The sequence below is a fragment of the Aricia agestis genome, chromosome 5 (assembly GCF_905147365.1).
Source record: "Aricia agestis chromosome 5, ilAriAges1.1, whole genome shotgun sequence".
NCBI classification, from domain to species: domain Eukaryota; kingdom Metazoa; phylum Arthropoda; class Insecta; order Lepidoptera; family Lycaenidae; genus Aricia; species Aricia agestis.
The window spans coordinates 15,615,704-15,643,161 of record NC_056410.1 but is presented as its reverse complement, the minus strand read 5'-3'; the positions used below and the strand labels follow the sequence as shown (position 1 = coordinate 15,643,161).

At 35.0% G+C, this 27,458-nt stretch overlaps 1 protein-coding gene across 1 annotated transcript in view; it reads left to right on the top strand.

Annotated features, from left to right (window-relative positions):
• Positions 1 to 2,868: 2,868 nt before the first annotated feature.
• The window catches only part of LOC121727440 (phosphatidylinositol 4-kinase beta), an 83,102-nt gene continuing 58,512 nt past the window's right edge, over positions 2,869 to 27,458 (top strand). The window contains exon 1 of the mRNA XM_042115294.1: positions 2,869 to 3,364. Within this exon, the coding sequence (XP_041971228.1) occupies positions 3,276 to 3,364 (89 nt within the window). The 5' untranslated portion in view covers positions 2,869 to 3,275. The remainder of the gene's footprint in view (positions 3,365 to 27,458) is intronic.

Here is a 27,458-nt window from a genome sequence, read left to right as displayed (position 1 = left end):
ATAGCAGCGTTGAAAGACCAAACATTTTTTTCACTTTTGTATGGGCAAGTGCGCCAGCGTCACGAGTTTCCCCATACAAGAGTGAAAGAAAATTTGGTCTTTCAGCGCTGCCACTTTCACAGTGAACTCTCTACAAGGAACACATACACACCCTAAGGGGGGTATTACATTATCATTTATATGATCATTGATGGCAGGAAGGTTTAATTGTATTATGTATATGATCATTTGATCATAATATCTGCATATTACATTATCATATTTCATTGATCCTATTTTACGTCATAATATTATGTGGTTTCAATAGCCAATGGAGAGCGCTAACGGTGACAGATATTGACGTCAGGGTTACTAGATCTCAGAGAATTCGATTTTGTCAAAAGACATCGTCATTTTTAATATAGCTTGTTTTTTGTTATTTCAGCAAGATTATCCAAATATATAATTAGAAAAATAATTACATTACATTATTTGAAACATAATATAAGAAACAAGAAATTAAAAACTCTTTTTATATTAAATAACTGGCAACACCTATTTCTATGAGCGTATTGGATCCAATCTCTCAGCAAATGTCAAAAATCTATGATCAAGGAGGAAATGAATCATTTATCTATATTACATTATCCAATGACTCAATGATCTAGGATCCTTTATAAATGATAATCTAATATCCCCCTTAAGTATTACTGTATTATCACTTATGCCCGGGCCGTACCTCACACCTGCGTTAATAATAATTATAGCGTGACATATACATAGATTAAAAAAAATTACATAAAATAGATTTTTTCTTGTAGTATCGTAAATAAAACACACTATAACTTCATCATAATTATTTTAAATTTTCTTAAAATCTTAACTACATAATATTATACATAAATCATAATATTTACAACGTGTTTTTAGGGTTCCGTAGCCAAATGGCAAAAAATGGAACCCTTATAGATTCGTCATGACTGTCTGTCTGTCTGTCTGTCCGTCCGTATGTCACAGCCACTTTTCTCCGAAACTTTAAGAGCTATACTATTGAAACTTGGTAAGTAGATGTAGTCTGTGAACCGCATTAAGATTTTGATACAAAAATGGAAAAATTATTAAAAATTTTAGGGGTCCCCATATGTACTACTGAAACAAAAAAAAATGTTTTTCATCTAAGCTATGCGTGTGGGATATCTATGGATAGGTCTTAAAAATCATATTGGGGTTTCTAATATCATTTTTTCCTAACCTGAATAGTTTGCGAGACAGACTCTTCCAAAGTGGTAAAATTTGTGTCCCCCCCCCTCTAATTTCTAAAGTAGGCGCATGATAAGTCTAGAAAAAATATATGATGTACATTACTATTAAAACTACCAACGAAAATTGGTTTGAACGAAATCTAGCAAGTAGTTTTTTTATACGTCATAAATGGTAAACCTTAAACAAACAAAAAAAAATTTTTTTCATCTAACCTATGCGTGTGGGATATCTATGGATAGGTCTTCAAAAATTATATCGAAGTTTCTACTATAATTTTTTTCTAACCTGAATAGTTTGCGAGAAAGACTCTTCCAAAGTGGTAAAATGTGTTCCCCCCCCCCCCCCCCCCCCCTCTAACTTCTAAAGTAATCATGATAAATCTAAAAAAAAATTTATGATATACATTTCTATAAAAACTACTAACGAAAATTGGTTTGAACGAGATCTAGCTGGTAGTTTTTTTTATACGTCATAAATGGTAAACTTTAAATTAACTTTCATTAAATCAACTGAAACATAAAAATAAATCAAAAACCTTTTAATTTCATAAAAAAATAAACCTTATTGTTGCTGCGGAACCCTTCATGGGCGAGTCCAACTCGAACTTGGCCGGTTTTTTTAAACTGTATTTAATAATATAATTATAAAGTACATATCTAAATCTTTTATAGTGACCACTGGGTACTGACTGGATACAGTGTGGCCACAGCCCATAAGAATAAGAGGCCACACCGGTAACAAGTGGCGACTCTATGTCGTCTCTTTTTTGACGGACTATATTTTTGTATTAATTTCCTAAAACTGTGTTATAGATTGGGTTTTTAATGTGTATCGCGCACAAGTGTAGAAAAGTGATGCAATATCCAGAAGCGTGCTATTTTGTGTTCCCTCCGAAACTACATCGAAAGTTTCAGTAAAGCGTCTACCACTTTACTGAATCGACCGACTAGACTTCTTGAATGTATTGATATTTACTTAAAGGGCCCATTCACTGCAAGACTGCCGTGAATGGGCCCTTTTAGACGACTAGACTTTAGACCTGACAATATAGAATAATCGGCCAAGTGCGAGTCGGAATCGCGCACGAAGGGTTCCGTACCAATATAGAGCAAAATTAGGCCAAAAATGGTATTTTTTGTAGCCCCCTTAGTTTTTTAATTTATTTTAATATTATTATTAAATAATTAAGCACACATATAACTAAAGACTTTGAAAAAAATTCAAGTACCTACCTGTTGCCATAATATTGATATAGAGCAAAAAAGGCCAAAAAAATCACGTTTGATAGTAGACAACTATCGGTAATACCAGGTAATACCATCAATATTTGCTACAAACGTGGGCAAAAGAATGTAAAACTTTTGTGGTTTATTCTACATGGAGTTCTATAAAATAAACAGAAAAATAAAAATATCGCATCTTCCATAATATTGTATTGTAGAATATTGTTAGCGCCATAATATTATAATCGACACTGGCCATGGTTAAATAGCCGAAGTGCCATTATAAGAAAAAAAATCTGACTATTATGACAGTTGACACTTGACATATATTATTTCTGAAACTGACAAGTGACAAATTACAAAACGAAAAAAAATTAATGTCGCCATCAGAGAAAGAGTCATTGATTCCAATATTTTATTTATTAAATTTATTTTATTACGTCGTAGTTTTGTTGATATTCTTTTCTAATATTGATCTATGGTGTTCTTAAATTTGTATTAAATTAAATATAATTATTATCGCGAAAGGAGTGAAATAGAAAGTGAGAAGAAATCGGTGCTTCAGAAGTGTTTCAAACGTAAAGATTTTTCGTTAAAGCAAAATTCCCTGTGCGCTGATTTACATAATTAGATTATTATAATCGAATTTTTCATTCTTCTCGCTATCAGAGCTAGAGACAGTCGAGTTTCCGTTGAATTTGGACCAAAGGATTATTGATGATTAGTTGAGGCGCCATGTTGTTATTTACTCTTTGATGCACGTACTTTTGTTATGGGTTTTGATTTTTGTGTAAAATTCAGTGTGTGAGCATGTTGGAAGATGTCCCCGTTCACGGTGGCCGGAACGAACCAAAGAGCAAGTTACCAGCTCACCAGAGGAACCTCAGTTTGGACTTTAGGTGAGTCCAACGAGCACTCAATGTTTTATTGCTGTTATTTTTTATTAAATTCTTATCACTGATAAGTGATAAGATAGATACACATCAAGTAACAAGTTGTATAGTGTTTCAGATTTTATTAAATGTTTAATCATATGTTTTAATTAATGTGCATAAACAAACAACAGCAACACAGCCTGTTACGATCTGTAAGAATTTCAAGTCATATTACTTAGGTTGTCTTTTGTTAGATTATATGGTTACAAATAGCTGTGTCTTTACTATCATAATGTCCAATGTTCAGCAGCTTATGAAGAATATTAAGGTATGTTTGTTTTTGTGTCACTCATAAAGACTGCAGAGTCTTTACTAATATTTTCGCCTTTTTATGTGTAAACCACAGAACCAATTAATTACTAAAATGAAGATATCATTTCCCTCAAATGTTATTTTCTATCCAGAACAAAGGTCAATTTCTTTGATAACAGCCAGTGTTACTAATGACCATAAGCATAGATAAATACAAACATTTAAAATAGATTAGCTTAGCTTTTAGTTATGGATGTATATTGTTGACTGTTGATCTTCTTCACATAAATTTTGTTTGATTTTCCTTATGCTAGACTGCACTAAGTATAGGATAAGTTACTAAATAACTAGAAAAAACCAAAATGTAATAACTGAAATAAGCATATTAGTTTATCATATCTTCAAAAAACTCCTACTTAAACAAACAACAAATTTACTGTTAATGCGTATACTTCACCTGCGTAAAAAATACTGTTTTTACGCAGGTGAAGCTGTGCGAAATCATAAAGATTTCTCTTAAAGATCTCAGTTACAGTGTATCATATTCTTTATTTTATTGCTATGACGCCAATGCAACATGCATTATTTTTTTTAATAACATTTCAAAAAAAACAAGGTTTAATATTTCTGCTTAACACGTTTGCTGCGAAGCAAGGCATTATATGCCTGGTTGATTGCTTTCTCTCTGTGCGCGCTCTAAAATCATGTCTTTTCGCTCGATGCGGGCGCTGTAACTCGAGAAGTACTTACTATGTGTAAGAGAGAGATAGTTTTATATCTAACACCCATTTTTAAAGCTTATGACGTTTAACGATTAAAAAATGTACCAGGTTTTTTAAACATAGTTCGCACTGAATTAGAATTGAATAAGCTCATTGCGAATACCAGGCCTTGATTTGCAGGCCTGGTAGCCGCACTGAGCGGGCGAGGGGCGTGTGCAGCTAGTGCTGTCGAATGCCTTGTTTGTTGTCGATTGTGCGCAAGTGTTTTCAGTTGTGATATTTACGTTTTATTCGCGTGGTAAATATTAAAGCGTTGTGAAATGGCGTCAAATAATATTGTTTCGAGTAGTGACAATATCTTTGATATATTTCCCGTTAAACCTGTTATTAAGCCAAAGAAATCGATGAGAAAAATTAAGCTCGAGAAAATTAAGCATCAGCACAGCATTGAATCAGTTTTTTCTTAGCATTATCCATACTAATATTATAAAATATGCGAAAGTGTGTCTGTCTGTTACACCTTCACGCCCAAAATGCTAAGCTGATTTTGCTGAAATTTTGATATAGAAATACTCTAACTCCCGGGAAAAGATATAGGATACTTTTCGCCTTGAAAAAACATACGGTCCTCGCGCAATACTAGTTTATTGCACAACGGACAGTCCCATCCCTATTATTATATCTTTGTAGTGCTTGAACAGGTCTGGTAAACCTGGTACTTCTTTTTTTTTAAAGGCATCATATTTCTGTCCAATTCCCGGGCGAAGGAAGTTTCAAATAGGTCCACTAATGAACTTTATACACGCAAAATTTCATTCATTTAATCCTAGCCTTTTTGATCCTGGGTTCATATTTCTATGAACAGCACCAGGCCATTAAAACCTCGTTCGCATACGATGAAAACTTACTACCAGATCGAAAATACCTGGTATCGCATGGTATGTAAAATCAGTCTCGCAGTTAAGAGGATTCCACACCGCCCTTTTTTCCATACAAACGTTGTCCCCTGTTTCCTCCCTGGATAATGCTAGTAGAGTTATAATTTTTTTCCTGAATATCTACGGCCACTAATACAATGTCCCTATGTTTTCTTTTTTTTCATAATTTAATTATTAAATAAGATATGAACGTTCAAAAACCCAAAAAAATGGCCAGATTTTCCACTGTGTTCAAACGTCCAGAAAACAGATTTGGCTAGATTATACAAAAAAAGCAAAACATAGGAACACAGCTTAAGCCTTTTTTTAATCTTTAATGAAAAAAGTACTTAAATCGGTTAACTTTTGGAGAAGGAATCAGGGGACAACGAATCGTTGATTTTCTGGATTTTCTGCAGTTGTCTCTATCGCGTTCTGCGGTATAGGCTTGAGGTAAGGGAGACAGCTATAGATATTACACGTACTTTTTTTTCATTTCTCTAGCCCCTGTTGTATCCTCTTAAGGTGTTAAAGAAACAAAAGTTATATAATTATTCCACACGTCTTACACTCTCACATTTTCTGTTCGTTTAATTTCTCTTTAAATTCTCTTTTTAATGTATCAGAGAGAGACAGAAATATGAATGAAGTGTTTGTGAGTACTGAATATCTTAGAAACAAAATATGCGTTTTGTACTTCGCGCGTCATTCTTGTTATATGCGAACTTCACATACGCTCACCAACACCAGGGCTAGTACCATGAAACTGTTTTGAGACTCAAACAATCGGACGAGAATGCCACCTCCTACTCTAAGAAACGTGAAATGACGTTGTTAGAGCAGGACGCGGCATTCTCGTCCGATTGTTTGAGTCTCAAAACAGTTTCGTAGTAGGCCTACAGAGTACAGATACGCGCACTGCCTGCTTACGACCTTATAAAACTCGGCCTTATTACCTTCTGAGCAGGATCAAACTTTTAACGCACGTATCCGTAAATATGCAGCTAGTTCGAAAATCAAAAATTCGTATATTTCACGATGTGCATGTACATTCGTGTAAACATCAGGGTCATTACAAAGGCATAGTGGAGGATTCGAGTAGCGCTGGAATCTGGGCGGGCGCTCAGGTGAATGGACAGGGCGAAAGTAAAAGTGTATAGGTACGGAAAGCGGCGCCGCACCGCAGCGGAGCCACTGATTTCCTGCTTCCAGTATCTCGAATAGTGTGGACACTGGACAGTAGCTCTACCATGAGCTTAAAGCTATAGTTTTTATCGATACTCGATACCGACTACCGTAAATTTTTAGTATGGCAAATTTTACAGCGCCTCTAGCGGTCACTTGCGAAACTAAAATCGCCATACTAAAAATGTACGTAGTCGGTATCAAGTATCGACAAAAACTATAGCTTTAAACTCATGGTAGAGCTACAGACAGTACAACTGATTTAAATGATACTGTAATACGAGGGCTGCTATTTATGTATCCGGAATTAAAAAAAGAAACAAACATAGGTATATCATTTAATATGGTTTTATTGCTTTTCAAAATATTCGCCGCGATGATCGACACACTTTTGCATACGCTGGAACCAATTTTCATAGCACTTTTTCCATTCTGATTGAGGTATCTCCAAAACGTGCATTTTGAACGCATCAACAGCCTCTTCGCGGCTCGAAAAACGTTGACCACGTAATTTGTTCTTCGCGTATGGAAATAAAAAGAAATCGTTAGGTGCCAAATCAGGGCTGTACGGCGGATGACCAGTCAATTCGATCTTTTGACCCTCCAAAAACTGAGTTGTTTCAGCTGAGGTGTGACAGCTAGCATTGTCGTGATGTAATATGATTCTGCGTTGTTCTTTCTTATTTCTTCAAAGACTTCTGGTAAACAAATGGTCGTATACCATTCAGAATTAACCGTTTTACGATTCTCTAATGGCACTGTAGCCACATGTCCATTAATTCCAAAAAAACAGGCGACCATTTGCTTCAAAGTACTTTTTGCACGAGTAACTTTTGTTGGTTTCGGCTCATCTTGGAACACCCACACCGTTGACTGTTGTTTAGTTTCGGGGTCATATGCATAGATCCAAGATTCATCACCTGTGTAGATATTATAAACGGCTTTTGACGTACCACGGTTGTATTTTTTTATCATTTTTTTGCACCAATCGACACGAGCCCGTTTTTGATCGATTGTCAAGTTGTGCGGAATCCAACGCGAACATATTTTTTTTACAGCCAAATGTTCGTGTAATATCTTATGTATGCTCGTCATACTTATGCCTAAGGACGCCTCTATCTCGCGATATGTAACATGACGATCACGCATTATTAGTTCCCGCACAGCATCTATATTTTGTGGGACAACAGCTGTTTTTGGGCGACCTTCTTTATTTTCATCCGTGAGCATAGACCGCCCACGATTAAACTCACTGTACCAGTGATAAACAGTGGTTTTTGATGGTGCTTCATCTCCAAAAGTTGCGGTGAGTTGAATAAAGCACTGTTGTTGATTTAGCCCACGCCGAAAATCGTAGTAAATCATTGCACGAAAATGTTAACGCGTTAAATCCATGGCAAATGAAGACACGCAATTTTCAAAATGACGCCACAATGGAAAAATAATTGACAGTCACATGAAACAAAATGTATTCTTCAACCAAAGAGTTCTATTTTCAAATGTTGTAATTACTTTTTAAATATTGTTCTTGTAAGTGGCCAGTTCCGGATACATAAATAGCAGCCCTCGTATTATTAAGGCGAAAGATGAGTATGCTAGACGATATTGCTATAGTAACTTCGTCAGGTAAATAGGGATTTTGATCTTTGGTATGAAATACAGTAAATAGTAATGGTAAATTAGACAGAATTTTGCCTACTACAAAGCTGAGGGTACAAAATCATATGGAATACAGTACAACTGGTACAACTTATAACAATGAAAAAGACAAACTACTACTTGTAATCTTTATAAATTGTCATTAGGTTACATATTATATGATATAATATATCTACTACATTGTAAATTTCATCTTATGGAATATCTGTAGTTAAAACCAGAGGCTGTATATATTTTCCTTGGTCATGTACAAACTGTATAAACTATAAAGCAAAATGATATTCGTTAAACTTCTTTAATGATTATCATTTTAGTTTTTTTGCTATATTGCTATAAATAGTTTTAGTAAAAGGAAGTCCCTGGTTTGTTTTCCTGACCAAAAAACTATTTGTGCAATCATTCATGATACGGTCAATCAAAAAACAATAGATAATAAAATAGAATGTACTTAGTGACCTCCAATACAAGTGCGGTGGAGCGACCCAAGGCTCTTTTCCTTTGGTATGTTTGGTTTAATGGATTTTAAATTCAGTATACTGACAAATATTCCAATAGAATAATTATTAACATTTAAAACAAATTTCAAAATCCAATGTTGTACTGTGTACATTGTAATACCAATTTTGATTTGCATGTTACAAAATTTTCTTGGTCTTTGTTTTAAACATTGATTAATCACAAAAGACTTGAAGTAAAAAAAAATGGTTGCCTGCAAAGTTTCTATGCAGCGCGGAATACTAATGTGCGGTTATCAAATTTTTTCCGGGATACATCATACATCTATCATATATATTATGTATATAAATAATATTAATATCATACAGTCCTTTCCCATGACTTACAGTAGCACAATACTGAATTTCATATAACATTTTAAATAGGTAATAGACACATGTTACTATTATAGCATAGATATATTATACTAATTTTATGCAGGGATATTAGTAAGACATTCTCTTGAGTACTTGACCTACACCACACTTATCTTGTTTATAGTGTAATGATAAGAACAGGGTAAGTGCTATAAGTGGTCCATCCTCACTGTTGTGTAACCAGATGAGTAACTCAAGAGCCAAGTGGCTCATTAGTTATTGTGTACTATTGACAAAGCTGTCACATCTTCACTTATAATAACGGTAAATCACGTAGGCACTCGTTGCGGTTCCTTTGAGATGAAATACTTTGAAGCTTTCTAACTTGTAGACTAGGCATTTGTGATTTGCGGTACTAGGTGTCCTCGTTGTTGGACATACTGCCTATGAATATATTATGTACGACCAAAGAAATTGGTCCAATTAGGGGGATCGCAGACGACAGATTTTTCGTGCGATCGAGTCTGCGGCGCACATACAGTCGGCATGGCAGCTCGCAGACGACAGACTTTTTGTGATTGAGTCTGCGGCGCCACTGTATGGGCGCCGCAGACTCGATCGCACAAAAAATCTGTCGTCTGCGATCTCCCTACGTCAATTCAATGAGCTGTGATTTATCGGCTGGATTTGACATAACGCGACCAAATTACGCCGCGCGTCCGCCATCTGTAGCTATGATTCATAGCTACAGATATGGTACTATCAGAGAAGTTTATTCATAGGCTATGAATAAACTTCTCTGATAGTACCATCGAGGAAGTTGATTCCTATGCAATTGACAGACCAACGTTATATGGTCGAATATGTCAATTCAAATTTCAATGTTAATTGTGATCAGTCAGCTGGGTTTGACGTAACGCAACCAAACTACTTAGGTCCCCGATTTGCATAGGAATGAACTTCTCTGATAGTACATAATATTATTATATATTATACTTATCGTTGACTTTTATAATTTATTCTATAAAAAAAATATATTATTTTATAAAAATAAAAAAATTAATGATTGGCTTCAGGACCACAACTTAGAAATAAACTATAGCAAAACTAAAACTATTCAATTTAGATCATACAAAAAACCACCTCTCAATATAAATACCACCTTCCAAAATACAAACCTAGAAACAGTAGAAACATTTAATTTACTCGGAATAAACATTGATACACACATAAACTGGAAATCTCACATAGAAAAAACTAAAATAAAACTATCAAAATTTACTTACTAATTTGTCAATAGCAACGAACTATTTATATTACAAAAAAAATGCATCCGAATAATAGCCCAAATAAAAAATCGAGACAGCTGCAGACCATATTTTATAAAATATAACCTTCTAACACTCCCTTCCATATACATCCAGGATATTTGTTTATTTGTTTTTAAAAATAAAGACTATTTCACAAAAATAAAAGAGACTCACAACATCAATACTAGACACAAAAACAAATTACACCTACCCTACTCTAGAATAAAAATGCTTAACGAAAGTCCCTATTATACCGTCAAAATTTACAATAAATTACCAGATTTCCTAAAAAAAGAAAATAAATTACCCTCGTTTAAAAGAAAACTCAACACATATCTAATAAAACACTGCTTCTACTCATTAGAAGAATATTTTAGTATTGATTTGAGTATAAGTTAAGTTCATAAAATATATTAACCTACTTATTATTAATATTTTATGATAATATAATACGGCTGTGATAATACTAATGTACAAGATAATTTAGTTTAATAATTTAGAATACCATAAAAATAAGAATATACTTACTTGAATAATAATTATGTAATTGTTTTGCAAACGCCCGAACAAGGCATAAGTTGTATATTTCGTCAATGTATGTTGATATATATGTACTCGGTTGCAAATATATTTTTTTAATTTTGAATTTTTCTTTTTTGCTTTTCAAACTACATGTAGGTTGTAACTTGTTACATTGTAGTTATCAAGATTGTATGAATTTGAATGTAACAAACATGCATTTCGTTACATTTATTTAGTAAACATTAAACATTGCACCGAAATAACTCGTCCTCAACTCGTTTTATGTATCATGTGACGAAGGCGTGAGTACTACATGGCATGCTCACTACTCAGCACAATCATATTGACCCTATATCACTTGACCAATCAACGAGGCATCCCAGGAATGTGCTGCATGTTCCTAGTCGCGTACGTCACAACTAGGGTTGCCACCTTTATTTTTTGCAAATAAAGTACATGGGCTACTTTAGGTGAGAAAAAAACAGTACACAGTATAAAAATAAAGTACAATTTATAAAATTATCTGTATAAATAAAATTGATTTCTGTACTTTGTTAGTCCTTCGATCGTAATTTCTAAGAATTGCTATAAGCCCAGGGAGGGTTTATGGTTGAGACTTGAGTGAAACGAGGTTCATCGGGTCATCTAGTTTGAAATAAAGTATTTTTGCGTACTTTATTATTTTCGTAAAGTACAAAGTACAATTGCCTGAAATAACGTACAATATAAAGTACGGGTGGCAACCCTAGACTCACAACTCACAATAATTCTCACAAAGCATTTTCCATTTTATTACTCGCGTTAATAAGGTCGAATTTAATTGTACAATTAAGGTTGTTATCAATGATTTTAGTCAACCTTGGCGTGGCCTGTCATAGGATACATGGATATTGGCAACGCAAGATCCGTAAGAACTGGTTTAGGTACGTGTCCTTAGTATTTGATATTTATAGTCACTGCTCACTTTTACACTGCCAATGTAATGTAAGTGGTAAGGTTGAGAATTGCGGTACGTAGAGGTCCACTTCTGCGGATCTGGGTTTAAATTAATCCCGGGGTAATCTCTCTCGTTGGATTGTTAACAGTTAACAATATACGAGAATAATCAAAACATCTAAAGTTGTATGTTACTTCTGGCAATGTCAAGAATATTGTGCTCTAAGTATAAAGTAAATATACCTAGCGGAAGTCCGCTAGGTATATTATCTTTATGGTTCTAAGTATGTTGGCAGCTGGCACGGTAACCAAAATAAAGTCTATCACCCAAATCAGATACCATACTATTTGTAGATTTTTATGATTCAGGTAAAATTTCAGGCAGAGAATCATAATATTAAGAGGATTTCACACCGCCGTTTTTCCATACAAACGCTGTCCCCTGTTTCCTCCCTGGATAATGCCGGTAGAGTTATAATTTTTTTCCTGAATATCTATGGCCACTATTAGCATGTCCCTATGTTTTCTTTTTTTTCATAATTTTATTATTAAAAAAGATAAGAACGTCCAAAAACCCAAAAAAATGGCAAGATTTTCCTCTGTGCTTAAACACCCAGAAAACAAAACTGGCTAAAATATACAAAAAAAAATAAAACATAGGAACACAGCTCAAGCCTTGCTTTAATTCCTAATGAAAAAAGTACTTAAATCGGTTAAGTTTTGGAGAAGGAATTAGCGGACAACGAATCGAAGATTTTCTGTTCTTTTATTAGAACTTTTGTCGTATTGTCTCTATCGCGCTCTGCGGTGGGAGTTTTGAGATTGGTGAGACAGCAATACATTTTCAAATACCTATTTTCAATTTCTCTCGCCCCTGGTGTATCCTCTTAATACGCGATCGAAAAACTTTGTAGCCCTTTTTACGAAAAATGGGGAAACGTAGGTGCATGAAATTTTGCACAGTTATAGTTTATATGGTGAAAGAGTGATCAAACTAATATTATTTTGAAATTATTCTTTTATCATATATTTTTTTAACAAATAAAACATTACACACACTACAACACACACACATGAAAATGACAGATTTTTGAGTGACAAGCCTATACATACGAATTATACTCTTTTTTTTATGGTTGAAGTCTGTTGACAATTGAATATTATACCTCCATGCTGTTGACAACAAGTTGACAAATTGAAAATGGATTATAGTTTTTTTTATTGAATCTAAGATACTATTAGACAATGCTTACACGGCCGGTCTGAGATCAGCTAAGTCCCTGACAAAAATTGAAAAAAAAATATGATCATGTTAATATTTTTTACAAAATATAGGTACTTAGTAGTCCTAATGTCGTTGAAACTAAGATCGAATTTCGACCATTGGGCGATCTCTAGTAAATTTTAATGCTCTTGTCCGATGTTCATATTCCAAGTTTAAACATAAAAGTATTGTGTGGGATTTTATGTAAAATTGGCTTATTGGTCTATTGTGATACGATGCTCTTCTTTGCTCACCCGGCAATCGTTGTTTTGCTACATAATATAATATTATACTATATTGTGCATGTATTATGTAAAATAAACCCTAAAATCTATTTAAAAAAAACCGCATTAAAATTCGTTACATAGTTTTGAAGATCTAAACCAGAGTCTAAACTCTAAACAGACGGACAGAAATAGAGGAGCAACTTTGTTTTTAACCGACTTCCAAAAAGAAGGAGGTCATTTTATTCGTGTTCTATCGAATAAAGGTTTCAAAGTTCACACAACAAAGTTCACACAACCTTTGCCCTATTTTTTCGCTATAACGGTACGGAACCCTACGTGCGTGGTGCGAGTCCGACTCGCACTTGGCCGATTTTATTATACTACTATGTGGTGATGTTGCACCTGCACATTTTACAAAATACCATGTACATATACGGGGTTAAAGGAAACGAAATTATCTTGTGATTTGTGAACAATTGCCCTCACGCGGATTGTGGAATGCCACGCGCGTTCATTACATTGTACATTTAATTATTATCACGAGTTCACGAGTGTTTCGAGTGTATGTAGATTTGATTTTTTTTAATGAAAGAAGGAGGCAAACGAGCAAACGGATCACCTGATGGAAAGCAACTTCCGTCGCCCATGGACACTCGCAGCATCAGAAGAGCTGCAGGTGCGTTGCCGGCCTTTTAAGAGGGAATAGGGTAATAGGGGAGGGTAAGGATGGGAAGGGAAGGGAATAGGAGAGGATAGGGAAGGGAATTGGGCCTCCGGTAAACTCACTCACTCGGCAAAACACAGCGCAAGCGCTGTTTCACGCCGGTTTTCTGTGAGGACGTGGTATTTCTCCGGTCGAGCCGGTCCATTCGTGCCGAACATAAGTGCTCTCTCACGAATAGATATCAAAATCTCAAAAATTCTAAATAAGGGACAAGTGAGGGTCAAGTGTCTTTAAAAACCGGCCAAGTGCGTGTCGGGCCACGCGCAATATAGGGTTCCGTAGTACCGCTAGTTAATAGTTTTTGATAATTTTTGTATGGTCAATGAATCTATATTTATAACGTGTTTTACATTACTAACAACAACATCTCAGTTACTTTCAAAGGAATGAGAACGAAAAGTTCCGTTATACTTCGCCGAATATTTGTTTTTTTAGTTGATCGACTATAACTCAAAAACTTATGAAGTCTTTTTAGCCGTGATAGTTTTCCTTTTAAATTCAGCATATTTCCTACCCCCGTGGGTGATTTAGTTTTTTTACATTTTCAGACGCAACCGTTTAGCTGGTAGAAGGGGGGAACACCGGACTCTTAACGATTTTTTCCACTTTAAAACTTCATATTTCACAAACGGATCCCTAAATCGGAAAATTGTCTTTAAATACTCATAATATTAAAAAAAAAAACTATCCAAGGACACTGAGAAAAACCGCGGACAGACAGACAGACGGAAGGACAAACCGAAACTATAATTTAATAATCGGCCAAGTGCGAGTCGGACTCGCGTACGTAGGGTTCCGTACCGTTATAGAGCAAAAATAGGCCACAAATTGTGTTTCTTGTATGGGACTCCTTAATTTTTTATTTTATTTTAATATTATTATTAGTTATTAAAGTAGAAGTATAATTAAGTACATAATACCTTTGTGAAAATATCAAGTGCCTACCTGTTGCTATTATTGATATCGAACAAAAAGGCCAAAAAAACACGTTTGTTACATGGGAGCCCCCCTTAAACATTATTTTTATTTTGTCTTTAGTATTTGTTGTTATAGCGGCAACAAATGTAACACACAGTATGATGTGAAAATTTCAGAAGTCTAGCTATAGCCGTTCTTGAGATACAGCCTGGAGTCTGGAGGCAGACAGACGGACAGACAACGAAGTCTTAGTAATAGGGTCCCGTTTTTACCCTTTGGGTACGGAACCCTAAAACTTAACATAACTTTATCATATTCAAGTTTGAGAACATACTTTTTACCTACTTATAATTCTGAATATTAAGGGAGATCGCAGACGACACACTGACTCGATCACACAAAAAGTGTGTCGTCTGCGATCTCCCTTAAGAGGAGTCCACACCGCCCTTTTTTCCATACAAACGTTGTCCCCTGTTTCCTCCCTGGATAGTGCTAGTAGAGTTATATTTTTTTTCCTGAATATCTACGGCCACTAATACAATGTTCCTATGTTTTCTTTTTTTTCATAATTTAATTATTAAATAAGATACTAACGTTCAAAAATCCAAAAAAATGGCCAGATTTTCCGCTGTGTTCAAACGTCCAGAAAACAGATTTGGCTAGATTATACAAAAAAAGCAAAACATAGGAACACAGCTCAAGCCTTTTTTTAATCTTTAATGAAAAAAGTACTTAGATCAGTTAAGTTTTGGAAAAGGAATCAGGTGACAACGAATCGTTGATTTTCTGCAGTTGTCTCTATCGTGTTCTGCGATATAGGCTTGAGGTAAAGGAGACAGCTATAGATATTACACGTACTTTTTTTTCATTTCTCTAGCCCCTGGTGTATCCTCTTAAGATTACGATGGAAATAGCGCATAATAATAGCTTACCAAGAACGGAGAACAGTATTTTGGAAGATGGGCAAAGGCTGCAGAGAAAATAAAGCGAAAGTGTCACAAAATGCCCCATAGGCCATACGTACTCTATGTTGATTGTAGAGTCTATCGACTTCCTAATATAAATAACAATTTAAAAAACTTTCATTATAACCCAAACTACTATTATAATGAAGAATCATTAGAAAGTCTAGCAGCATTGCATTGTGTGTCATTTGAATATTAAAATTATATTAGCACGTCTTTCTCAAAAAAATGTTGGTTTGGGCGTGCCGCGTGAACAAAGTTTGACTAAATATTTTGTTTTGTTATTTACAATGTACCTATGTATAACCTAGCGGCATGGGCGTACCCAGGTTCTGGGCCAGGGGGGGGGCAAATTACACAGGTTCTGGTGCCAGGGGGGGGGGGGGGGGGGCAACAAATCAAATTTTATAAGCTAGGTGTTTATAAAGAATAAAAAATTAATAACTTTTAGTTGTAAAAATATTGTATTGCAAAGAAATGGCAAAAATTCGTTTTCTTAATTTTTAATTTTTATAGATAAAAGTACTAGATAATATACTTAGTAGAGACATCAACATGATCCAGGCCCCCCCCCCCCCCCCCCCCCTGCCCTCTCGGTACGCCCATGCCTAGCGGAATACACCTTCCGCTAGGTATATTAACTTTATGTATCAAATCACAATATTATGCTCTCCTTGTCCTTTTGGACACGCAGTGATGGTGTCAGACTGCGAAGGACCTGCTTTTTGTCAGTCTCGTACTTTAAAGCAAAACTTTAGATAATAATAATGCTACTCCCATCTTGTATATAGCTTGTCTGAAGATGCGCCCCTGGCAACTGGCTGTTATAAGTGGGAAAATAATTGATAAATAAATAAAAAAATACGAGAGACAAGCGCGTCATTTTTAACTTGAACAAGCTTCCGTATATTTTTTTTACCTGGAAAGGTCTCGCTGCCCATCAATCACCAAAGAAATTACTTATGTTGGCATTTGGTATGCAACCTTCATATTAAGACAATAAGACCGGAAGCCAATATGCATCGTCTCATGGTAAGCCATAAGAGCCAGCGCGTACTCGTCTGAAATGTCTTCATCACCTATAATTATTATTGCAGTCTAATTATAGACTCGCGTAAATAAAGTCTGCTTTTCCTCAAAATGACTAACAATCGCTCACTAATATTCTCAAATATTTACTTTTTAGGTAAGTATACTATAATGTTTTGTGGAAAAGAAGCGTTTTGCGTATTGATCAAGTCGATTATCATAATCCAAAAGTGGGCGGAGCGACGGACACTTTTTGGTTCTTGTCATACCGGTGCAGTGGTCACGGTATGCTAAGATCCCACTTGGGCTTCGGTAGCCTAATGTACTCTACCAACAATTTGTTAACACACCATTTTTTGTGATATTATATCTGTTTAAGTCGTCATAATATTGGTAGAGTCTTTTTAAAGTTTAGAATCATTTTAGTCAGCATAAGGATCGCCCTCAGAAACGTTAATCTCGAGTCCTCCCATAGAAACAGCATAAGTACGTGTCCATACTCATGTCTACTCTTAAACTGTATTTAATATCGTGTTTCAGACTTCAGTGCACGAGCACTCACTGATTGCTTGCGTCAGTATTGCGGTTTAAGTATTTATTAGCATATCGTTGAGCGCCGATATGGTTTTCCTCCAATAAGCGTTTGAGCTAACTGATGGCTTGTATCATGTATATATATTGTGCATTTTATTAGGTTATGCATTTTATACCTAGGGTATATTGTGGTTTTGAATTATGCTACGATTAAATAAATCTGCAAATACTGAATCTTGAAAGAGTAGGTTTGAAAACTTTGGGGTTAACCGTTGCGAATTGCAGACGAGTCTAATTTCTGAATAAAATACTTAATTTGGTAGTTGGCATTTGGCAATTGGGGAGAATGGAGAACCTTTTCCATTCTATATTTTCAGACAGAAACAAAGGCGAATATTTTTATACTTACATACTCGTAATATAGTCAAAGACTGAAATGTTTTTTGAAAGGTCAAGGTGACTCAATCCAAAAGAAGTGAAAACTTTGAAGTGAAAACAAGTTGAGAATAATTTGTTGCATATTTTTTTTATTTACAATTTCAAGCTATTCGCCCATATCTTTTTTGTTATCTCTATCGTAAAGGTTTTCGCACCAAGATGATGCTCCACCCTTTGCCTTTAGATGTTGTGGCATTGGCTTGGTGGAGACTGGAGAGTGGTCACTCAAGCTGGGTAAAGTTTCGGAGGTGTTAAAAGATATCGTTCTGTGCCGAAGCTACCAGTGTTTTTTTTTTAATTATATTGCTCTTGTCCCTGATTTTTATTCGAGGGATTTATATTCTGAATACAATTTATACTGTCCTATGTCTACACACTTTTCTTCTATTTCTATTTTCTGTTCTGTTAATACTTAATACTATTTACTCCTTTTATTATTTTAACACAATATAGCAGAAATACTTTCCTATATTAACCTACCAGTTGCCAGCCACTAGAATCGCCAGAACCATGTCCTTCATAAAAGGGAGGGACGAGAGACGACTGTCAATTCCACTTACCCGTCTGGGGTCCACCCTTGAATAATCTATGTTAGTATTTTGTATGTTTTCTATGACCTTTGACCTCAGGTGTCTATGACCCATGGCGTGAGGCGTTTGGAATTACAGACGCCATTACATTTTACAATATTTCTCTGAAGACGTTGGCTGCGACATTATTTTAATGGACCCACCGTCGTGGAAGAGCTCGCAATTATAATTATTGCTGTATTCATTCTTATCGTTTATTTTTATGTTTAGCTATTGATGGCTTGGAGAAAATTCTATTTAAAATGGGTAAAGTAGATATTTAGGTACCTACATCACCAATGTAGGTACCTACGGTCTACGGTGCTAAGACCTTAATTTTGTGTTACATATCTGTGGTTATTGGGGTACCTAATTAAGGTTTTTATGTCACATGACTATTACGAATTACCAAAAGTTAATCAATTTAGGTTAAATAGACTAGGTCTACCTAGAACTCCTCTTTATTTATACTATGCCCTATGGTATGGCTGTAGGCTCTTGTTTACATGCGGGAAACCCATTTCTAGATGAGTCACTGGCGACCGTGTGGGTGCAACAGTAATTGCGATACAATCAATAATGCAATACCCTATTGTAAGTTAAAAAGGGTTTAGGGTTCAGACTAATCACGTGCCATAACCGCCAGACCAACAGCAAGGGCTGGATTTAACGTCGACTTTAAACCTCAGACGGGGAATACCCAAGGGCACTCCCTAATGTTTGCCGTTTGAATAATTAAGTAATCGGTGAATCTCGACCCTAGACAGACATATTATTGCAGGATAATAGACTAGGAATATCTTTGTACTTATAATGTTTCCTTATGGTGCTCTGAACTCTAAAATAAAGTTCGATAAAGGACGTGCACGTTTATTGTAATGTATAGTGTAGGTAAAATGTGCATTAGTATGTTGAGCACGATGTAATAAGCATAATTTGATTAAATTATAATGACTAAGTAGGCAGTCACATTCATATAACACGTGCCTAAAATGGTCCGAGGCTGAAACATTTTGTGACGATTGTGCCCTAGCGGCATTTTGGAGTTCTAAATGTTACAGAAAAATGTTCTTAGAATATTGTAAACTGATACGTCATACGCTGTACTGTGTACTGTATGCGAGAGGCAGAACCAGCATAGACAGTAAGAAAAAGTTTTGTTCGACGTTTGACAACTTTCTTATCAATATTCTGATTTCGATGTCACGTGTGCAACATGTCAGACTTTTCACTTTGGTCGGATTATTTACTGCGTGTGCGAGTATCGCCCTCTGCGCTGATCATTGCGTAATATGCCCTATTGGTTCATTTGGTTCCTTGGTTAGTTTGTTATAATAAGATTGAATAAACTCGATAGTGTAGTTGTGTCATCACGTGGAAGTTATCACGCTGGTTATCTTCGCCAGGTAAGTTACCGAATCTGTGCTAGGCTTTATTTATTTATTTTCTTTATTTTCTTTATTGGAACAAAAAACAGTTACATGCTATAATCTTAAAGTAAGTACAATTACATAAATAAAAGTGATAAACACATAACCCGCACCATTGTTCGCGGCGTAACAAAAAAAAAATACAAAATATTCCTAACAAAGAGAAATAATTTTAAATACATTAGTGCATAGCGTTAAGTGGTTTGTAACAGATGAAAAACATTTATATTTTTTAATATTATCCTTAAATATGCAAATAATTTAAATACAAAAGAAGAAAAACAATATAACAGCTACGGATGATTTTCTAATTATTACAATTTTTTAAATAGTCATGGTCCATGGACATGTTTTTTGAATTGATTATAGGATAGTGCAAAAATATCAATATCAATAAAGTAATTGCATTTTTTGTGTCTTTATGTCAGGACAATTCAGAAATTTTTCATTTGTATACGTATTTGATAAATTATAGTGCGTAAGTTACCAATAATAGAGGCAACATCTACGAAAAAGGTATAAAATATCCACTTTACGTTTTATTTAAGTTTATATTAATAATAAATTATGTTTATGTACAACAATAGGCGCTTGCATGTATCCAATAGTGCGTACAATATGCAGGTATTTAGAGCATACGGACGAAACCAAGTATGCAGCTAATTATATATTGCCCGTTTGTGAGGTTTGTGTATAGGTAGCCTAGTTTACGGTCATCGGTGCTAATGAAGTGAATATATTTTCCTTTCTTAGACTGATGTTTCGGTTCCAAAGTCTCTCACACAAGTGAGAGAATACAGTAAGTTTTTGTCTTGGTAGAGCCATTGGATTGGCTAGACTCTAGAGATTTATGAAGCAGAATAACTACTACAACCCGCTGTCTTCCTTGACTTTGCTTAACTCATACCCTAATATAGAAATAGCCAGACGCCGCTTTGCAATCAAATAGAAATTCACTGGCATTACTATTAAAATTAATTTCTGCGCTACAACAAGCAGAACTCAATATACGAGTAAATGAATGTAAAAAATAAGATGGGTTATTTGGCTCAATGATTCAGACGGAATCAGTGGACCGATCATTTTACGGATTCGTTGCTCAAAGGATGTTACGTGATCCGTTAAATATTTTTTAATATAATCCTCAATGATTAAAATGATCGACCGATTTTTCTCGACCGCTCATCCTTCGTCCTTGCTCTATGAAATTGTTAATGGCTTAATGCACCAATAAAAATATTAATAGGAGCGTGTTGGATAGGCATAATTATACCGAGTAATGATCCGTGTAAAGTATTAAAATTTATGATCGTTTAAATCGGGTACGGCTGTAAAACTTTGAATTCATGAGTTTTGTTGCGCAATTCATTTTCTGTTTTGTTTGGGTTCTTTACTGCTTGGTGTAAAAGCTTGCAAGAGAAATGGCAGTTGGTCCTGGACTCCTGGTTTAGTTGTTGTGGAGTAGTTGTTCCAGCAACTGCCATTTCTCTCACTGGTTTAGTTTGGTTGGTGTTAATAAATTCTTGATAATTAATCTATCTATATATAATACGCGAGCGAAAAACTTTGTATCCCTTTTGACGAAAAACGCGGAAACGTAGGGATTGAAATTTTGCACAGTTATCTATACTAATATTATAAATGCGAAAGTATCTCTGTCTGTCTGTCTGTCTGTCTCGCTTTCACGCCAAAACTACTGAACCGATTGCAATGAAATTTTGTACACAGTTATTCTAGAGTCTGAGAAAGGACATAGGCTACATTTTGATGTGGGAAAATATCTTATTTCCATGAAAATATCGAAGAAAATGAATTCGCATTGCGCGTGGCCAGCGCTCATCCCGGGGGTCCTGGGTTCGAGTCCCGCAGGCGGAACAAAAAGTTTTCAATGTTCCTGGGTCTTGGATGTGTATTAAAATAATATTTCAAAAATCTTAAATATATTTTATGTATAATATTATAAAAAATCCAGAAATATATCGACGCGATGCAATGAACATTTTAGTTCTAATACGATTCAACAGATGGCGCTTTTTTTTTACTTCGTTGGAACATAGAACTAATCATACTTATTAGTTATTATGTTTTTGTTTATAGTTTTTAATACGATAGAATATTATGTTTAATAATATTATCACTTGCTATAATAATAATCAATCTATCTTATCTTATAGAACTCCTACTGCATTTCTAAGGAGTTCGAGTGTGTTGTGTTGGCCTATATTCCATCCAGAAAATATATCAATGCAATCAACATTTTAATTCTAATATATGAAAACAGATGGCGCTTTATTTTTTACTTCATTATTATAACAGAACTAATCATACCTACTTTATTATATATTATTGTTTTTATTCATAACTAGCTGTTGCCCGCGACTTCGTCCGCGTGGACTTTAGTTTATAGCGCGCGGTGTCAACAAAATTTGTGTCTTTAAAAACTTTTTAAAACCCTGGTAAGTGGTACCCCTCTTAGGGCCGCGCTACACCGGAATGGCAGCGCTGAAAGTGCTCGCCTCGCCGCTGCCATTCCGGTGTAGCGCGGCCCTTAATTAATCAAAATACCCAAAAACAGCTGTGCAGTGTGCACATAATCTGTACTAATATTATGAATGCGAAAGTATCTCTGTCTGTCTGTCTGTCTGTCAGTCTCGCTTTCACGCCAAACGCCAAAACTACCGAACCGATTGTAATGAAATTTTGTATACTGATAGTCTAAAGCCTGAGAAAGGACATAGGCTACTTTTTTACTGGAAAAAAGGGTTGTAAGGGTCGTAAATTTGTTCAAAAAATTCATAATAGATGGCGCCGTGCGTCTTCTACATCGCGCTGACGCTTGCTCAAAAGTCTTTCTATAAGAGGTGGTATCATCTTACATTTAAGTCTTGATTTTTTTCGATTGTTATATCTATTCTACGGTATTAAATAACTCAGTACTTTATCTGTGCAGGCAGTGACGTAACCTTAAGACCAAATTTCACCAACGACTGTTAAAGTTAATGCTCGAATTAGTATCACGTTAGCTGTTTTGTTTTTCATATGAATGAAAGAGAAGACAGGATATTTTAACAAGCTGTTAACACTAACAGACGTTGGTGAAATTGGGGCTAAACCTATCAATGATAAATAGTTTATGGGTAAAGTTGTGTAATTGGGGGGCTAAATAAGCTTTAAAATTTGGCATAATATATAAAGTTTAACATACAAAAATGAAGTACTTATTGTTTGCACACTGCACAGCTGTATTGATTTAAGGGGTACCAGGGTTTTTTATAAAAGCTTTTGACACTAATTTTGTTGACATCGCGCGCTATAAACTGAAGTCCACGCGGACGAAGTCGCGGGCAACAGCTAGTAGTTTATATGGTGAAGGAGTGCATCGAGCTCATATTATTATTTTGAAATCATACTTCTATCATACATTTTTTTTAACAAAAAAAAAACAATCGAGCTACGATGCACTCCTTCACCATATAAACTATAACTGTGCAAAATTTCATTCATTTACGTTTCCGCATTTTTCGTCAGATGGGATCCAAAGTTTTTCGCTCGCGTATTAATCTATTATATTATGATGATAATAATTATTAAAAACGTTATAAAAATAAATAAATGCTGCTCCCCATTCCTAAATAAAAATAGAAACTATGAGTAATTGTCGCAGTCTTTGGGAGTCGTGCGAATTCGTCATTGTTTATATTTTCAATAATATATCAGCGGTGATTCATACAATGGTTTGCTAGACGGTTCACTGTTCAGCAGCCAATACCTACAAACTTTGATTTTTTGTATTAATTAATTTGTCTAGTGGTCGAAACAGTGTTTTGTGGTGTTTATTTAACTTTGAAATAACACCACAAAGACACAAAACACTGTTGCGACCACTAGAGTCTAAACTCTTAGAGTCTAGACCAATTGTTTTGAAAAGTACAAGTTTTTATCCAAAAATAGTATTAAAAAGGTGAAACCTGGTAAGAATATTTATTCAATAGTGGAAAAAGTTTGTGGGAAAATACTTCAACTTGAAAGTCGCAGACGGCAGACATGAAAAAATTGCACAAAATTAAAAGATTTTCCTTCATTGTACTATCGTCCAAACATTAAAGCAATTCTTAAAAATTGTACTATAATTTGTGACTGGACTTCGTAGTTCGTGGTTTGAGCTATAGAATCGCAAAAAAAAATAAAAATATAACTCAAAGAAAAATTTATTTCCGTAAGAACTAGGAACGTTCTTTTTACGTCATAGTATTTTTATTGCGATTCACAACAACACAGATAAAGTGCGAACCTGGATTTATATTTTCAACGGAAACAGTATTTTATGTGTCGGGTTTTTCCGGTAACATCTTTAGATTTCGCTTCCTTGCTAATTTGATATTTTTACTATACTTAAAATAAAAATACTTCACTGCAAATGTATTAAACAAAGTCGTTTCCCGCTGTATGTCTGTATCCTTAGATCCTTAAAACTCCCATAATATAACGCAACGGATTCGGGATCTGTTTAAAATACAATTAGTATAAAATTGTAGAATAATCGGCCAAGTGCGAGTCGGACTTGCGCACGAAGGGTTCCGTACCGTTATAGAACGAAAAATTAGTGTTTTTGTATGAGAGCCCCTTTAATTATTTAATTTAAGTATTTTAATTTTATTATAAAATAATAAAAATTACAATAAGTATATAATTAACAATTTTGTAAATATTTCAAGTACCTGTCGCCATTATGAATTTCAAGCAAAAAAAAGCTGTTTGTTATATGGGAGCCCCCCTTAAATAATAACTTTATTTTGTTTTTAGTATTTGTTGTTATAGCGGCATCAGATATACACAACCTGTGAAAATTTCTACTCCCTAGAGTCTAGATATTACCGTTCTTGAGTTACAGCCTGGAGACAGACAGACAGACGGACAGACATCGAAGTCTCAGTAATAGGGTCCCGTTTTTACCCTCTGGGTACGGAACCCTAAAAATACCGATTATTTAAGAGGTTTTGCACTCATGATAAGTCGGAGTGTAGGTACTATGTTTAAAAATGTTAAAAGATAAAAATATGCACTATGTTATCCTTGTTAGTTGTTATGTTGGTCGGATATCTTGATAGGACCTTGGCAGAGGTCGTTATACCCCACCAGATGGAGACATAGTGGCATAACGGTTTCGCAGATGATAGCCCATGAGCAATTTTCTCTCCCACGTACAATTCAAACTCTGCCTGGACCCTTGTGCCGACCACATAAGGATCACTTTTAAAGATACAGAGGTAAATAAGAATAGTTCGTATGTGGGAAGGTTTTAGCGCCTACTACGATCAAATGTGTCGTGATTAGCCTCGATGTAAAATATCGTGATATCATTCGTGATATACCCGTTTGCTCGTTTGCTCCCTTATTTTATACTAGCTGTTGCCCGCGACTTCGTCCGCGTGGACTTCAGTTTATAGCGCGCGATGTCAACAAAATTTGTGTCAAAAGCTTTTATAAAAAAAAACCCTGGTAGGTACCCCTTAAATCAAAACAGCTGTGCAGTGTGCACATAATATTTCATTTTTTTTAAATTAAACTTTATATATTATGCCAAATTTTAAAACTTATTTAGCCCCCTTAACTTTACCCATAAACTATTTATCATTGATAGGTTTAAGGTTACGTCACTGTATAATGTATATTATAATATTAAGTACTGACTTATTAAATAACGTAGAAAAGAAATAACAATCGAAAAAAATCGGGACTCGAAGGTATGATGATACCACCTCTTATAGAAAGATGTTAGTCAAGCGTTAGCGCGATGTAAAAGACGCACGGCGCCATCTAGTATGAATTTTTGGAACTAACTTAATTTGAAGTAGCCTATGTCCTTTCTCAGGCTTTAGACTATCTGTATACAAAATTTCATTACAATCGGTTCGGTAGTTTTGGCGTGAAAGCGAGACAGACAGACAGACAGACAGACAGACAGACAGACAGACAGACAGACAGACAGAGATACTTTCGCATTTATAATATTAAGTATAGATTATTAAATCTGGTAAGTACTAATACCTGCTGATAAGTAGTTTGGCATGGTTTGTACCAGCGCAACGGTACTATTGCATATTTTTAGATTAAAAAGTAGTTATTGTAAGATAATAATAATTGTAGTAGTCAGACATACGATATCGCGGACTTTTACGTTGATATTAATGTCCTCTATAAGACTATAGTACATCACTTTGCGATAAGTAAGTATAGTCTATAATTTATAAAGCATAAGCAAGAAGGAATATTTTGGTAGATTTTTCACACAATTATTAACACTTAATACGGTTCCCTTTTTTCTCTCATTAAATATAGCCTATATTCAGCAGAAATAGTGTGGATTAAAAAATATGCATTAATACTTCCATCGTGCATCGGCATCGTGGGTATCGCAGACACAATAGATCTTCAATTGTTATGCTGGCAGCCGGCTGCCGCTATTGGAGATTTATAGTTAAAGAAATTAATTAATTATAATAGCAATCAAAAATAATAGTCATTCAAAACTTATTTTAAAAAGTTCTAAAAATATTACTTTCGTAGTCATAACTTTTAAAGCTTTTTTGAAATTAGGATTATAATAATGAAGCACGATAGTCTATATCAAATCAATAAAGCAGCACCCGGCTGTCACATAACTATTGAAAATCTATTGTGTCTGCGATTCCCACGATCGAGGTAATATTTACGTGGACTCTCCGGGCGAGTCTGTGGCACTGATAATTAAATCTCTCCCCTACCGCACGCACACCCGCGCATCGCGCCTTGACGCCCAATTCGCAACGTGCAGCAGAAATCGTAATATTTTAATTTCGCCATAACATTAAAACCAAACGTCCAATTTTAATCATTCAAAGACCAAATATTATCTACATTAACTGTACTTAGTGATGAAATAATTTATTTTGATAAGGGTCAATAGCATGATTTAAATAAACGCATTTAAATATAGTCCAAAAAAAAATCTAGATTTTTTAATAAAAAAATGGTTATTGTGCCTCACTCAACATAGATAGGTATAGTGTGTCGCGGACTTTTTTGTAGATATTTAAAAGATCTATAATTACTTAGAACATTTTATGCCTCTATCTTTTATAGTTTAGGCAGCGTACGCAAAATAAGTAACTTTTCTGGTTGATTTTTTAAACCTTGCGTCCGAAAATCCCAAATATCTTACGGAACCTTATATTTTTCCAAAATAAAAATTAGCCTATGTTCAGCAGAAATAATGCAGGATTCCAATGGTAAAAGAATTTTTCAAATCGGTCCAGTAGTTTCGGAGCCTATTCGACTCAAACAAACAAACAAACAAAAAATCAAATCTTTCCTCTTTATAATAGTAGTGTAGATAAAAAAAGAGAGATTAAGAATTCCTTCGTGCGCTAACCGACTCACACTTTGCCGCTATTTTTAATAAAGAGTCCTCCTATGCATAAATCACAGCCTACAGGCCAGCCTGCCTGCCTAGCATACGCCAACGAGATATCTCACTCTACATGTTTTTTCGATGTTTGATGGTTTGTCTCTTCATCTCTATTGACCCTAGCATGACAACAATTTTTCTCGCGTAGATCTATCATCGAACTAACACATTTTTATAGAGTTTTGTCGAGATAATGTC